Here is a 15,000-nt window from a genome sequence, read left to right as displayed (position 1 = left end):
CTGTCTCCCTGCTTTAGACGTGTTTCTCCCCCTCTGACACGAGCTGTCTCCCTTCTTTAGACATGTTTCTCTCCCTCTGACTCTAGCTGTCTCCCTGCTTTAGACATGTTTCTCCCCCTCTGACTCTAGCTGTCTCCCTTCTTTAGACATGTGTCTCCCCCTCTGACTCTAGTTGTCTCCCTTCTTTAGACATGTTTCTATCCCTCTGACTCTAGCTGTCTCCCTTCTTTAGACATGTTTCTATCCCTCTGACTCTAGTTGTCTCCCTTCTTTAGACATGTTTCTATCCCTCTGACTCTAGTTGTCTCCCTTCTTTAGACATGTTTCTCCCCCTCTGACTCTAGTTGTCTCCCTTCTTTAGACATGTTTCTCTCCCTCTGACTCTAGCTGTCTCCCTGCTTTAGACATGTGTCTCCCCCTCTGACTCTAGCTGTCTCCCTGCTTTAGACATGTTTCTATCCCTCTGACTCTAGTTGTCTCCCTTCTTTAGACATGTGTCTCCCCCTCTGACTCTAGCTGTCTCCCTGCTTTAGACATGTTTCTATCCCTCTGACTCTAGTTGTCTCCCTTCTTTAGACATGTGTCTCCCCCTCTGACTCTAGCTGTCTCCCTTCTTTAGACATGTTTCTCCCCTCTGACTCTAGCTGTCTCCTGCTTTAGACATGTTTCTATCCCTCTGACTCTAGCTGTCTCCCTTCTTTAGACATGTGTCTCCCCCTCTGACTCTAGCTGTCTCCCTGCTTTAGACATGTTTCTATCCCTCTGACTCTAGCTGTCTCCTGCTTTAGACATGTTTCTCTCCCTCTGACTCTAGCTGTCTCCCTGCTTTAGACATGTTTCTCTCCCTCTGACTCTAGCTGTCTCCTGCTTTAGACATGTTTCTATCCCTCTGACTCTAGCTGTCTCCCTGCTTTAGACATGTTTCTCCCCTCTGACTCTAGCTGTCTCCCTGCTTTAGACATGTTTCTCTCCCTCTGACTCTAGCTGTCTCCCTGCTTTAGACATGTTTCTCCCCCTCTGACTCTAGCTGTCTCCCTGCTTTAGACATGTTTCTCTCCCTCTGACTCTAGCTGTCTCCCTGCTTTAGACATGTTTCTCCCCCTCTGACTCTTGCTGTCTCCCTGCTTTAGACATGTTTCTATCCCTCTGACTCTAGCTGTCTCCCTGCTTTAGACATGTTTCTCCCCCTCTGACACGAGCTGTCTCCCTTCTTTAGACATGTTTCTATCCCTCTGACTCTAGCTGTCTCCCTTCTTTAGACATGTTTCTATCCCTCTGACTCTAGCTGTCTCCCTGCTTTAGACATGTTTCTCCCCCTATGACTCTAGCTGTCTCCCTTCTTTAGACATGTGTCTCCCCCTCTGACTCTAGCTGTCTCCCTGCTTTAGACATGTTTCTATCCCTCTGACTCTAGCTGTCTCCCTGCTTTAGACATGTTTCTCCCCCACTGACTCTAGCTGTCTCCCTGCTTTAGACATGTTTCTATCCCTCTGACTCTAGCTGTCTCCCTGCTTTAGACATGTTTCTATCCCTCTGACTCTAGCTGTCTCCCTGCTTTAGACATGTTTCTCCCCCTCTGACTCTAGCTGTCTCCCTGCTTTAGACATGTGTCTCCCCCTCTGACTCTAGCTGTCTCCCTTCTTTAGACATGTTTCTATCCCTCTGACTCTAGCTGTCTCCCTTCTTTAGACATGTTTCTATCCCTCTGACTCTAGCTGTCTCCCTGCTTTAGACATGTTTCTCTCCCTCTGACACTAGCTGTCTCCCTGCTTTAGACATGTTTCTCCCCCTCTGACTCTAGCTGTCTCCCTTCTTTAGACATGTGTCTCCCCCTCTGACTCTAGTTGTCTCCCTTCTTTAGACATGTTTCTATCCCTCTGACTCTAGCTGTCTCCCTTCTTTAGACATGTTTCTATCCCTCTGACTCTAGTTGTCTCCCTTCTTTAGACATGTTTCTATCCCTCTGACTCTAGCTGTCTCCCTTCTTTAGACATGTTTCTATCCCTCTGACTCTAGCTGTCTCCCTGCTTTAGACATGTTTCTATCCCTCTGACTCTAGTTGTCTCCCTTCTTTAGACATGTTTCTATCCCTCTGACTCTAGTTGTCTCCCTTCTTTAGACATGTTTCTCTCCCTCTGACTCTAGCTGTCTCCCTGCTTTAGACATGTGTCTCCCCCTCTGACTCTAGCTGTCTCCCTGCTTTAGACATGTTTCTCCCCCTCTGACACGAGCTGTCTCCCTTCTTTAGACATGTTTCTATCCCTCTGACTCTAGCTGTCTCCCTGCTTTAGACGTGTTTCTCCCCCTCTGACACGAGCTGTCTCCCTTCTTTAGACATGTTTCTCTCCCTCTGACTCTAGCTGTCTCCCTGCTTTAGACATGTTTCTCCCCCTCTGACTCTAGCTGTCTCCCTTCTTTAGACATGTGTCTCCCCCTCTGACTCTAGTTGTCTCCCTTCTTTAGACATGTTTCTATCCCTCTGACTCTAGCTGTCTCCCTTCTTTAGACATGTTTCTATCCCTCTGACTCTAGTTGTCTCCCTTCTTTAGACATGTTTCTATCCCTCTGACTCTAGTTGTCTCCCTTCTTTAGACATGTTTCTCCCCCTCTGACTCTAGTTGTCTCCCTTCTTTAGACATGTTTCTCTCCCTCTGACTCTAGCTGTCTCCCTGCTTTAGACATGTGTCTCCCCCTCTGACTCTAGCTGTCTCCCTGCTTTAGACATGTTTCTATCCCTCTGACTCTAGTTGTCTCCCTTCTTTAGACATGTGTCTCCCCCTCTGACTCTAGCTGTCTCCCTGCTTTAGACATGTTTCTATCCCTCTGACTCTAGTTGTCTCCCTTCTTTAGACATGTGTCTCCCCCTCTGACTCTAGCTGTCTCCCTTCTTTAGACATGTTTCTCCCCCTCTGACTCTAGCTGTCTCCCTGCTTTAGACATGTTTCTATCCCTCTGACTCTAGCTGTCTCCCTTCTTTAGACATGTGTCTCCCCCTCTGACTCTAGCTGTCTCCCTGCTTTAGACATGTTTCTATCCCTCTGACTCTAGCTGTCTCCCTGCTTTAGACATGTTTCTCTCCCTCTGACTCTAGCTGTCTCCCTGCTTTAGACATGTTTCTCTCCCTCTGACTCTAGCTGTCTCCCTGCTTTAGACATGTTTCTATCCCTCTGACTCTAGCTGTCTCCCTGCTTTAGACATGTTTCTCCCCCTCTGACTCTAGCTGTCTCCCTGCTTTAGACATGTTTCTCTCCCTCTGACTCTAGCTGTCTCCCTGCTTTAGACATGTTTCTCCCCCTCTGACTCTAGCTGTCTCCCTGCTTTAGACATGTTTCTCTCCCTCTGACTCTAGCTGTCTCCCTGCTTTAGACATGTTTCTCCCCCTCTGACTCTTGCTGTCTCCCTGCTTTAGACATGTTTCTATCCCTCTGACTCTAGCTGTCTCCCTGCTTTAGACATGTTTCTCCCCCTCTGACACGAGCTGTCTCCCTTCTTTAGACATGTTTCTATCCCTCTGACTCTAGCTGTCTCCCTTCTTTAGACATGTTTCTATCCCTCTGACTCTAACTATCTCTCCTCTCCTCCGCCCTCTCCTCTTCTCTTCTCTATCTCTCCTCTCCTCTCCTCTCCTCTCTACTCCTCTCCTCTCCTCTTCTCTGCCCTCTCCTCTTCTCTATCTCTCCTCTCCTCTGCCCTCTCCTCTTCTCTTCTCTTCTCTTCTCTTCTCTTCTCTTCTCTTCTCTTCTCTTCTCTTCTCTATCTCTCCTCTCCTCTCCTCTTCTCTGCCCTCTCCTCTCCTCTTCTCTGCCCTCTCCTCTCCTCTTCTCTATCTCCCCTCTCCTCTGCCCTCTCCTCTCCTCTTCTCTGCCCTCTCCTCTCCTCTCCTCTCCTCTCCTCTCCTCTCTCTCTCCTCTCCTCTCCTCTCCTCTTCTCTTCTCTTCTCTTCTCTATCTCTCCTCTCCTCTCCTCTCCTCTTCTCTTCTCTTCTCTTCTCTTCTCTTCTCTTCTCTTCTCTTCTCTTCTCTTCTCTTCTCTATCTCTCCTCTCCTCTGCCCTCTCCTCTCCTCTTCTCTGCCCTCTCCTCTTCTCTTCTCTTCTCTTCTCTTCTCTTCTCTATCTCTATCTCTCCTCTCCCTAAAGATAATGTTGTCTTGGATATGAGCTTCGTGGTGAGCATAATTCTGGCCTGGCTCTTTGTTGTCGGCTCTACGGAGTCCCACATCTCTCTCCCCAATGGTGGTGAGCCCTCGGGTGGGCTGTAACACTGAGCCTCAGGCCTGTTTCTAAGATTGGAAGATGAAGAAACAAGCAGCCATCAACCCGCTCCTCAGGGAGCTATGGTTACCTGGTTTTTAAACGCCGTGTTTTCAAAGCAGAGCAAGGCAGTGTCTTTAAATGGCACCCTAATTCCCTTATATAGTGCACAGCTTTTGACCAAATCCCTATGGTCCCTGGACAAAAGTAGTGCACTATAAAGGGAATAGGGTGCCACTTGAGATACAGAGCAGGAATGGGATGCTCCCTAATATCGCTGAGCTGGAAGTTGATCCAGATCCGCTGTCAGTCTGGTCAGTCCGGTGGGACTCAGAGCAGGTGTGGCTCAGTATGTCTGTCCTGGGAAGAACCAAGGATGATCTGGGAATGAGGAGATGGATAGCAGGAAACAATATTTATGTAGGGAAGGATGAGACACCATTTGTCTCCCCTCTTTTATATATGTTCTTGAACCTTTGAGCGCCTCTTCAACTGAGAGTAGTAGTCAGAGTTTTATGAGGGGAATGGCTCCCAAGAGGGTTGACAAAGTCTGCTATTAAAACCTCTAGCTGCCAAGGTCTTTGAAGGAGTGTGAGAGAGTGTGTGTGTGTGCATGCATGCGTGCTTTTGTGCATGTTAAGAGTAGAAAATATTTTCTCAGGTACTTCAAACCCTGAGTCCTTCATTCTTCCCTGGGGATTCTGTTAGCGAGGTGATTGAATGGATACAGAACAAATGGGGATCATAATATGTTGAGATAAAAGCTTTGAACTATGCTTCTCATTCTTAAGTTCTTTGATTTAGTGAGCAGTAACAATAAGCTTGTGGTTCAATGATAAATGTATAGATGCTGTGACTGTGTTTTAACACCTCAGGAACCAAATTGAACCAGGTTGTCTCTGTCGCGACCCAATATTCACGTTGCAAAAAAATAATCGGCAAAATACAATCTGGAAAACTATTTTTAATGCTATATTGATATTAAATGTAGCAATTATATGATAAGTGAACAACATTCCCACCTCATTCATTGTCAATAATTACATTTAGCCCAAATTCATGTTAATAATATCACTGGCTTGAGACCACAAAATCAACCAAAATACTGCTGCTGATAGCTCTTTATTGAAAATACTGTGATTGAAGAAAAATGGTTGAGATTATTTTAAAAAGTTGAGTTCATTATCATTTCTACACACTTTCTACCTAATTGAAGTGGTTTAAGTTCAGACTGGAGTAAATGGTGTGTAGATGACTGACTGTTGGGTGTTTTTAGAATCCTGTCCTCCCTTAGAGCAGGTCACTCCCCTCACTCTACTCAGGGTCAGACAGGGACTGTTCATGTGTTGAGTCTGTCCTAGCTGAGTCATAGCCTGGGTGGATCCACCATACAAACACAGCATTCTCTGGGGGCTGGCCAGGCAAAAGAGAATACTGTGGGCAGCCTGCAATATAGCCTCATACTGTATGTTTCCTAATAAGGCATGTCTATATTCCTATCTTTTTCTTTGTGTTTTATGAGGTATCTATGCTGTGGACAGTTTGGTCATAAATCTGGTTCTAAATGAAGTTGGGTGTGTTGTTGGAGTGTGTTTGGTCTGTGTGTGTTACACATGTCATCCTCCGCACCACTTACTGTGTGTGTGTTCGTGTTCTTGCCTGTGTGTATATATATGTGTGTGTTTGTGTGTGTGTGGTCTGAGTGTGTTACACATGTCATCCTCCACACCACTGTCTTGTTAAGTATGTGGATGCTTCCAGATTCTACACCCTTTTCCAGAAGTACACACTTTCAGACTCCCGTCATTGATTTAAAAGCATAGGGTTGGTGTAAGCATTGGCCATGTGAAAGTGTGCAAAGGACACTATGGTAGAAGCTTGTAGAATCGGGACTCAGCCTTAGTGTGTGTGTGTTCTCCAGGCGTGGCGTACTCCACCTCCATGAGAGCAGGGGGATCCAGGACCTGGGCATGCCTCGCTGGGAGCTGGTCCTCTGTCTGGTGGCTGTGGTCTTTCTTCTCTACTTCAGTCTCTGGAAGGGCGTCAAGTCCTCCGGCAAGGTACTGTTGACAAACTGTGCTGTACCCTACCGCTTAGGACAGCACACACTCCTACTGTAATACAACACACACTCCTACTGTAATACAACACACACTCCTACTGTAATATAACACACACTCCTACTGTAATATAACACACACTCCTACTGTAATACAACACACACTCCTACTGTAATATAACACACACTCCTACTGTAATATAACACACACTCCTACTGTAATATAACACACACTCCTACTGTAATATAACACACACTCCTACTGTAATATAACACACCCTCCTACTGTAATGGGGCGGCAGGGTAGCCTAGTGGTTAGAGCGTTGGACTAGTAACCGGAAGGTTGCAAGTTCAAACCCCCGAGCTGACAAATCTGTCGTTCTGCCCCTGAACAGGCAGTTAACCCACTGTTCCTAGGCCGTCATTGAAAATAAAAATTTGTTCTTAACTGACTTGCCTAGTTAAATAAATAATAAATAAATAAATAAACACACCTACTGTAGTACAATGCACACTCCTACTGTAATATAATACACACTTCTACTGTAGTACAACACACACTCCTACTGTAGTACAACACACACTCCTACTGTAATACAACACACACTCCTACTGTAATAAAACACACACTCCTACTGTAATATAACACACACTCCTACTGTAATATAACACACACTCCTACTGTAATATAACACACACTCCTACTGTAATACAACACCCACTCCTGCTGTCATTCTGCCCTTGAGCAAGGCAGTTAACCCCGAAAAACAACTGCTCCCTGGGTGCCGACGACATAGATTTTTTTATTTTAATTTGACCTTTATTTAACTACTGTTGTCATATATCTAATGTTCTGTGTTGTTGTGTTGTGTTGTGTCCAGGTGCTGTATTGAACACTACTGTTGTCATGTATCTAATGTTCTGTGTTGTTGTGTTGTGTCCAGGTGCTGTATTGAACACTACTGTTGTCATGTATCTAATGTTCTGTGTTGTTGTGTTGTGTCCAGGTGCTGTATTGAACACTACTGTTGTCATATATCTAATGTTCTCTGTTGTTGTGTTGTGTCCAGGTGGTGTATTGAACACTACTGTTGTCATGTATCTAATGTTCTGTGTTGTGTTGTTGTGTTGTGTCCAGGTGGTGTATTGAACACTACTGTTGTCATGTATCTAATGTTCTGTGTTGTGTTGTTGTGTTGTGTCCAAGTGCTGTATTGAACACTACTGTTGTCATGTATCTAATGTTCTGTGTTGTGTTGTTGTGTTGTGTCCAAGTGCTGTATTGAACACTACTGTTGTCATGTATCTAATGTTCTGTGTTGTGTTGTTGTGTTGTGTCCAGGTGGTGTATTGAACACTACTGTTGTCATGTATCTAATGTTCTGTGTTGTGTTGTTGTGTTGTGTCCAGGTGCTGCATTGAACACTAATGTTGTCATGTATCTAATGTTCTGTGTTGTGTTGTTGTGTTGTGTCCAGGTGCTGTATTGAACACTACTGTTGTCATGTATCTAATGTTCTGTGTTGTTGTGTTGTGTTGTGTCCAGGTGCTGTATTGAACACTACTGTTGTCATGTATCTAATGTTCTGTGTTGTGTTGTTGTGTTGTGTCCAGTCAATACATATTGAACACTACTGTTGTCATGTATCTAATGTTCTGTGTTGTTGTGTTGTGTCCAGGTGCTGCATTGAACACTACTGTTGTCATATATCTAATGTTCTGTGTTGTTGTGTTGTGTTGTGTCCAGGTGGTGTATTGAACACTACTGTTGTCATGTAGCTAATGTTCTGTGTTGTGTTGTTGTGTTGTGTCCAGGTGGTGTATTGAACACTACTGTTGTCATATATCTAATGTTCTGTGTTGTGTTGTGTCCAGGTGGTGTATTGAACACTACTGTTGTCATGTATCTAATGTTCTGTGTTGTTGTGTTGTGTCCAGGTGGTGTATTGAACACTACTGTTGTCATGTAGCTAATGTTCTGTGTTGTTGTGTTGTGTTGTGTCCAGGTGCTGTATTGAACACTACTGTTGTCATGTATCTAATGTTCTGTGTTGTGTTGTGTTGTGTCCAGGTGCTGTATTGAACACTACTGTTGTCATGTATCTAATGTTCTGTGTTGTTGTGTTGTGTCCAGGTGGTGTATTGAACACTACTGTTGTCATGTATCTAATGTTCTGTGTTGTGTTGTGTTGTGTCCAGGTGGTGTACATCACGGCCACCATGCCCTATGTGGTGCTGTTCGTCCTGCTGATCAGAGGCATCACTCTGCCTGGGGCTATGGACGGCATACGGGCCTACCTCCACATCGACTTTAAACAACTCAACGACCCCAAGGTCAGACAAGTCTTTAGAGTATAATACAGTGTGTTACTGAAATTAAGGATGCAATATTTCCAATAACTTACAAAATTCCCAGGATCCCGGAATCAAGAGAGAATTAACTAGAAATCCGGGATCCACCAAACAGGATTTCTTAAAACCTGGGAATTTTGGAAAAGATACAAGAATTTGTAAACCCTTTTACTGAGAGACACAGCCTCAGAGTGCAGGACAGTGTTACTGCTAGAACTCCCATAGTCACGTCCAATATGGAAATACATGTAATTCACTCATTTAGAAACCTAAACATGTGTTAGCTGTTTTTGTAAACAAAGTGGAGGGAAAAAAGATAGGAATAAAATATGCCAATTCAATATAAAACGCAGTAAATGAACGGTAAGGAGCTTTTTTTTTTTAAACATGGCCAAGGAATCATATCAGAGACGAGATTATTTAGAGCCAATAGTCAGTAGATAGTCAGTACTCAGGAGAGATTCTGTCAAATGTAGTGCTCTTCTCTGTATCGTATTGTAATGCCATGGGCTCTTTGGGGACAAATCTTTGAGAGCAACACATAAAGTATCTTTCTATGTTCCTGCTGTAGGTGTGGATTGATGCTGCTACCCAGATCTTCTACTCATTGGGAGCTGGCTTTGGAGTGCTCATTGCATTTGCCAGCTACAATAAATTTGACAACAACTGTTACAGGTAAGACGTATCACTGTGTTGATATCACCGTACTGTCCTCAGTGCTTCTCTATCATGACCTTACAAGGCTTACATGACCTTCTATAACCCATAACCAGGCAACGAGATCCTGTGCTTGGTTTAGTTCTCTTTAGGTTTGTCTTTCCTGTTTTAACTGGACAGAAAGGTGATGTGTATCAGGCCAGTGGACCTTCTGGCTTGGAGCTAACAGGATAAGTGCAGGCCATGCTAGGCCAGATGATGGCTATAGCCATAGGCAGTGTTACCTTCCCTGCCATTCTGTCTTCCTCTAAACCCCTCACAGAGAAACAGACATTAGACTGTGGGGTCTGCTGATCCTTGTCATCACTAATAGGTTCCTGTGAAAGTAGAGGTGGGTGCCAGTATCAGACCTATTCTGCTTCTTTTTTTTTTTAAGTGTGTAGATATATGGTCTCTTTTGTATTCCAGTTGTGTTTGTGTATGTATAGGTCAGTAGGTGTCTCCCTGGCTGCAGTGGTAACAGTACAGTAATGTTTGTCCATGGACCATTGTCCACCCATTCTGTAGACCAATTTCTTGGCCGCATCATGAAAAGTTGCATGCGCAGGTTCGCACCAGATAATGGGCTTGTTTACATTGAAGTGATCACATCCAACTTCAGATGGAGCTCATGTATTCAGATGGTTATCATCTACAACATCACAGATGTCGTCAGAGGATTGATTATGTAGCAAACTATCATGCCAGCAAGACAAGGTAAAATATCACAAATGGAGCTAGATAAAGAGAAGAATAATATAGTTGTTGAACACAGCTAATTAGCTATAGCCATCAGTCATGTGTGTTTTTATGGTCATCACTCACTCACTGCTAAGTTTGTCAAGGTGTATAGCTATCTGCTACAAATCTGTAGCAAACGTTATGAATTTCCCACCTAAGAAACATGGTTCTCAGAACAGTATGTGCTAACTGGGTGTCCTGCATCATTCACAGAACATTGTGGGAAGGTTGTATGCAAAATTACTATAGGACAACCATGCCCTCACCCAGCTCTAGGAAACATATGGTTCTCAGAATGTTATGTGTTAGCTGGGTAGTGTTATTATATGTAGTGTGACGCTGTACAGCCAATTGAATTTCCCACTCTTATAGATTACTTGTCCTGATCTAAACACCCCCCCAACACAGCTGAAGGCCTCATGTGTGCTCAGCTGGGCCATATTTGGGAGCTGAGAGGCTGAATGAGGACTTGTGAAAGTTGGCTGTTACATCCGTAGATGTTCTCAAATGACATCTGAGTGGCTAGCAGCTGGTTGTATTATTCTCCATATTGTACACAGATGGGACGGTTGAGGTCAGACTGTGGTCCATGTTCTCTCTGTCGGTCTGTTGACTGATCGTGAATTGATGTCTGCTGACTGAACGTGAGTTGATGTCTGCTGTGTGATCGTGGGTTGATGTCTGCTGACTGATCGCGAGTTGATGTCTGCTGACTGATCGTGAGTTGATGTCTGCTGACTGAACGTGGGTTGATGTCTGCTTAGTGATCGTGAGTTGATGTCTGCTGACTGAACGTGGGTTGATGTCTGCTGACTGATCGTGAGTTGATGTCTGCTGACTGAACGTGGGTTGATGTCTGCTGACTGATCGAGGGTTACTGTCCACAAAAAGTCTTCAGGCTTTCACCTAGTTTGATTTCCAGATGGGCCTCAAAGGCTCTCAAACAACATCCAGTCCCTCTGGCATCAAAATGGTTCATTAAAACCAACACAAAATTAATCTCTTTAAAGGACATATTAATTAATGATATGTACTCATTGATTCTTGAAGAATATAACTTATAAATGCCTCATGAGCTTAGTTCAACTGTCGTACTCCAACAGACCCCAAAATATAAGCTTTGTTTTACTCCAAAGTTTGTAAACAAAATAAATGTAAACAAACACTATATAGCCTCTAAGCATGGTTTACACTATACATTTGATATCATGGTTGGCCAGTCCTTGAATCCATAGCTCTGTCTATGAATTTGAGAGAGGTTACATTTCTCCAGCCCCATCCCACAGCTTCTTACCGAAACAGTGGTGGATCACAGTACACTAAGTCTCAAAATCACACAATAAACAAATGCACACAGTAAAAAATCCAAGCGTCTGCAAAGAAACCATAGAAAACACACCTCTTTTAACAGGGACACAACCATGAAATAATAAGACACACCTGAGTCCAATAAAAGTCTCTAGAGCGGTCTCTGCTGCCCTCTGGTGCCAGGAGGAACCATGACAGTACCCTCCCTCTAGCAGTGGCTCCAGCCGCGGAGCCATGACGACCACCACGTAGTTGTTTGAAGTCTCTAACAAGATCCGGATCCAGGATGTCCCGGGCAGGCACCCACGCCCGCTCATCGATACTCGATACCTCCCAGTCCACCAGGTACTACAGGGCAGAGTTGGGACCAAGTCATTGTTTTACAAGTCACAAGTCTTAGCACTCAAGCCCCAAGTCAAGTCCCAAGTCAAGACCGTCATGTATCAAGTCAAGTGTCAAGTCAAGTCTCAAGTCCTAAACTTTGAGTTTCGAGTCCGAAACAAGTCATAATGTGCTCTTCACCAAATGTAATATTGGAGTACCAGGAGTAATAGTAAGTATATTACATTTACGGAAATCATGAATGCTTTTAAAAATATCTATATATTTATTACTTTCTAAATAAACTTGATATTTTCATGGAAATACATGGGTAGACATGAGAAAGACCCCCCAAATAGTGATCGAGGCTCACTATGGGGCGCAATCGGGCGATGTAGGCTTGTACACAATCGCCCAACCTAAACACACACACACACACACACACACACACTCTCTCTGTGTGGTTACAGTAGGCTAACGTATGTCAATGGTTTTAGGAACAGCAGTAACATCAGGCAGGATTTAGGCTATCAGCTGTAGATCAATCTTGGGTGCAATGATCACGTTCCCCCACTGACTGACTGTATGGAGGCTCATTGATTTAATGTTACGTTAGCCTACATGCTACACTAGTAAAGTTATGAATGATATAGCTGTCGGCTATATTAGCCACGACTTACCGTTCTTTGTGCAGCTTCAAATGTCGAACAAAGTTGGAAGTTGTTGCGCCTCCGTCTGTAATTTTCTTCCCGCATGTTTTGCAAGTTGCAATCCGTTTCTTGTTGATACAGCGTCGTCTTTATATCCGAAAATAATGATTTTGGGTATCATCTTTCCAAGGGCTCCATCTGAATTCACCTGCCGATGTTCCTCTGCAATGCCACGCACAACTTTTTCTCATCTGGCACAATCTGATTGGCTGCTGTCCAATTCAAACTGTAATCCGTTAAATGAAGAGTTGATGCGCTGCACACTTTTTTTAATAGCATAATTTTTTATATTTGGGATTGGGGAGGGTATCAAGTCAGGTCAAGTCAAAAGGCTAAAGTCCAAGGCAAGTCACGAGTCATCGGTGTTAAAGTCAAAGTCGAGTTCCAAGTCATCACATTTGTGACTCGAGTCTGACTCGAGTCCAAGTCATGTAACCCGTGTCCACACCTCTGCTGCAGGGTCCCTCGGACTCAACGAGCCTCCAACAGACACTGGACCATGTAAGGCGGGCGGCCATCCACAAGTCGAGGAGGCAGAGGAGCAGGTGTCAGGGAAGAGAATGGACTGGTCCTTACCAGCTTGAGACGGGAGACATGAAAGTACGGACAGACTCTCATGGACCTGAGAAGTTGGAAATGATAGGTGACCGGGTTGATGCGACTCAAGATATTGAATGGTCCTATGTAGCGTGGAGCGAGCTTCCGCAAGTCCAACTTTAAGGGAAGATCACAGGTGGACAGCCACACCCATTGAACCGGTCGGAGGAGTCAAAGAGTTCTTCAGTGCCGGTTTGCCTGATGTTGGTGTCTGGCAGAGTGGAGCAAGGGGGATCGCGCTCTGAGCCAAATGCGATGACATCGTCGAATGAACGCCTCAGCTGATGGCACCTCCGCTTCGGCCTCTTGTTCATAAAATAGGGGGAGGTCGAACGCGAACTGACACTCAAAAGTCGAGTTCAGCAGTGTGTTATGAGCATACTCTGCGCAGATGAGGAACTTGCTCCAGTTGCTGGCCTGAGTGGAGACAAAGCAGCGGAGGAACTTCTCCAGCTCCTGGTTGGCCCGCTCAGTTTGCCTAGTCGACTGAGGGTGGAAGCCCAAGGAGAGACTCGCCAAAGGCCTTACAATACCATACAACAAACTGGGGCCCACGATCTGAGACGATGTTCGGGGGAACTCCGTGTAGTCGAAAGACATGGATAATCACGAGATCAGCGGTCTCCTTCACTGAAGGCATCTTGGGTAAGGCGATCAAATGGGCTGCCTTGGAGAACCGATCGACCACCACCAGGATAGTGGTAAGCCTTTGAGATGGAGTTAACCCTGTGATAAAATTTACATTTACATTTACATTTAAGTCATTTAGCAGACGCTCTTATCCAGAGCGACTTACAAATTGGTGCATTCACCTTATGACATCCAGTGGAGCAGCCACTTTACAATAGTGCATCTAAATCTTTTAAGGGGGGTGAGAAGGATTACTTTATCCTATCCTAGGTATTCCTTAAAGAGGTGGGGTTTCAGGTGTCTCCGGAAGGTGGTGATTGACTCCGCTGTCCTGGCGTCGTGAGGGAGTTTGTTCCACCATTGGGGGGCCAGAGCAGCGAACAGTTTTGACTGGGCTGAGCGGGAACTGTACTTCCTCAGTGGTAGGGAGGCGAGCAGGCCAGAGGTGGATGAACGCAGTGCCCTTGTTTGGGTGTAGGGCCTGATCAGAGCCTGGAGGTACTGAGGTGCCGTTCCCCTCACAGCTCCGTAGGCAAGCACCATGGTCTTGTAGCGGATGCGAGCTTCAACTGGAATCCAGTGGAGAGAGCGGAGGAGCGGGGTGACGTGAGAGAACTTGGGAAGGTTGAACACCAGACGGGCTGCGGCGTTCTGGATGAGTTGTAGGGGTTTAATGGCACAGGCAGGGAGCCCAGCCAACAGCGAGTTGCAGTAATCCAGACGGGAGATGACAAGTGCCTGGATTAGGACCTGCGCCGCTTCCTGTGTGAGGCAGGGTCGTACTCTGCGGATGTTGTAGAGCATGAACCTACAGGAACGGGCCACCGCCTTGATGTTAGTTGAGAACGACAGGGTGTTGTCCAGGATCACGCCAAGGTTCTTAGCGCTCTGGGAGGAGGACACAGTGGAGTTGTCAACCGTGATGGCGAGATCATGGAACGGGCAGTCCTTCCCCGGGAGGAAGAGCAGCTCCTTCTTGCCGAGGTTCAGCTTGAGGTGGTGATCCGTCATCCACACTCATATGTCTGCCAGACATGCAGAGATGCGATTCGCCACCTGGTCATCAGAAGGGGGAAAGGAGAAGATTAATTGTGTGTCGTCTGCATAGCAATGATAGGAGAGACCATGTGAGGTTATGACAGAGCCAAGTGACTTGGTGTATAGCGAGAATAGGAGAGGGCCTAGAACAGAGCCCTGGGGGACACCAGTGGTGAGAGCACGTGGTGTGGAGACGGATTCTCGCCACGCCACCTGGTAGGAGCGACCTGTCAGGTAGGACGCAATCCAAGCGTGGGCCACGCCGGAGATGCCCAACTCGGAGAGGGTGGAGAGGAG

The 15,000-nt window shown here is 45.6% G+C and overlaps 1 protein-coding gene across 1 annotated transcript in view; it reads left to right on the top strand.

Annotated features, from left to right (window-relative positions):
* The window catches only part of LOC115126324 (sodium-dependent noradrenaline transporter-like), a 90,352-nt gene that overhangs the window by 59,595 nt on the left and 15,757 nt on the right, over positions 1-15,000 (top strand). The window contains exons 5-7 of the mRNA XM_065012059.1: positions 6,173-6,311; positions 8,510-8,644; positions 9,234-9,337. Of these exons, the coding sequence (XP_064868131.1) occupies positions 6,173-6,311; positions 8,510-8,644; positions 9,234-9,337 (378 nt within the window). The remainder of the gene's footprint in view (positions 1-6,172; positions 6,312-8,509; positions 8,645-9,233; positions 9,338-15,000) is intronic.

Source organism: Oncorhynchus nerka, linkage group LG27 (genome assembly GCF_034236695.1).
Source record: "Oncorhynchus nerka isolate Pitt River linkage group LG27, Oner_Uvic_2.0, whole genome shotgun sequence".
Taxonomy (NCBI): domain Eukaryota; kingdom Metazoa; phylum Chordata; class Actinopteri; order Salmoniformes; family Salmonidae; genus Oncorhynchus; species Oncorhynchus nerka.
The sequence above is the reverse complement of the archived record's forward strand: the minus strand, read 5'-3'. Positions and strand labels throughout refer to the sequence as shown.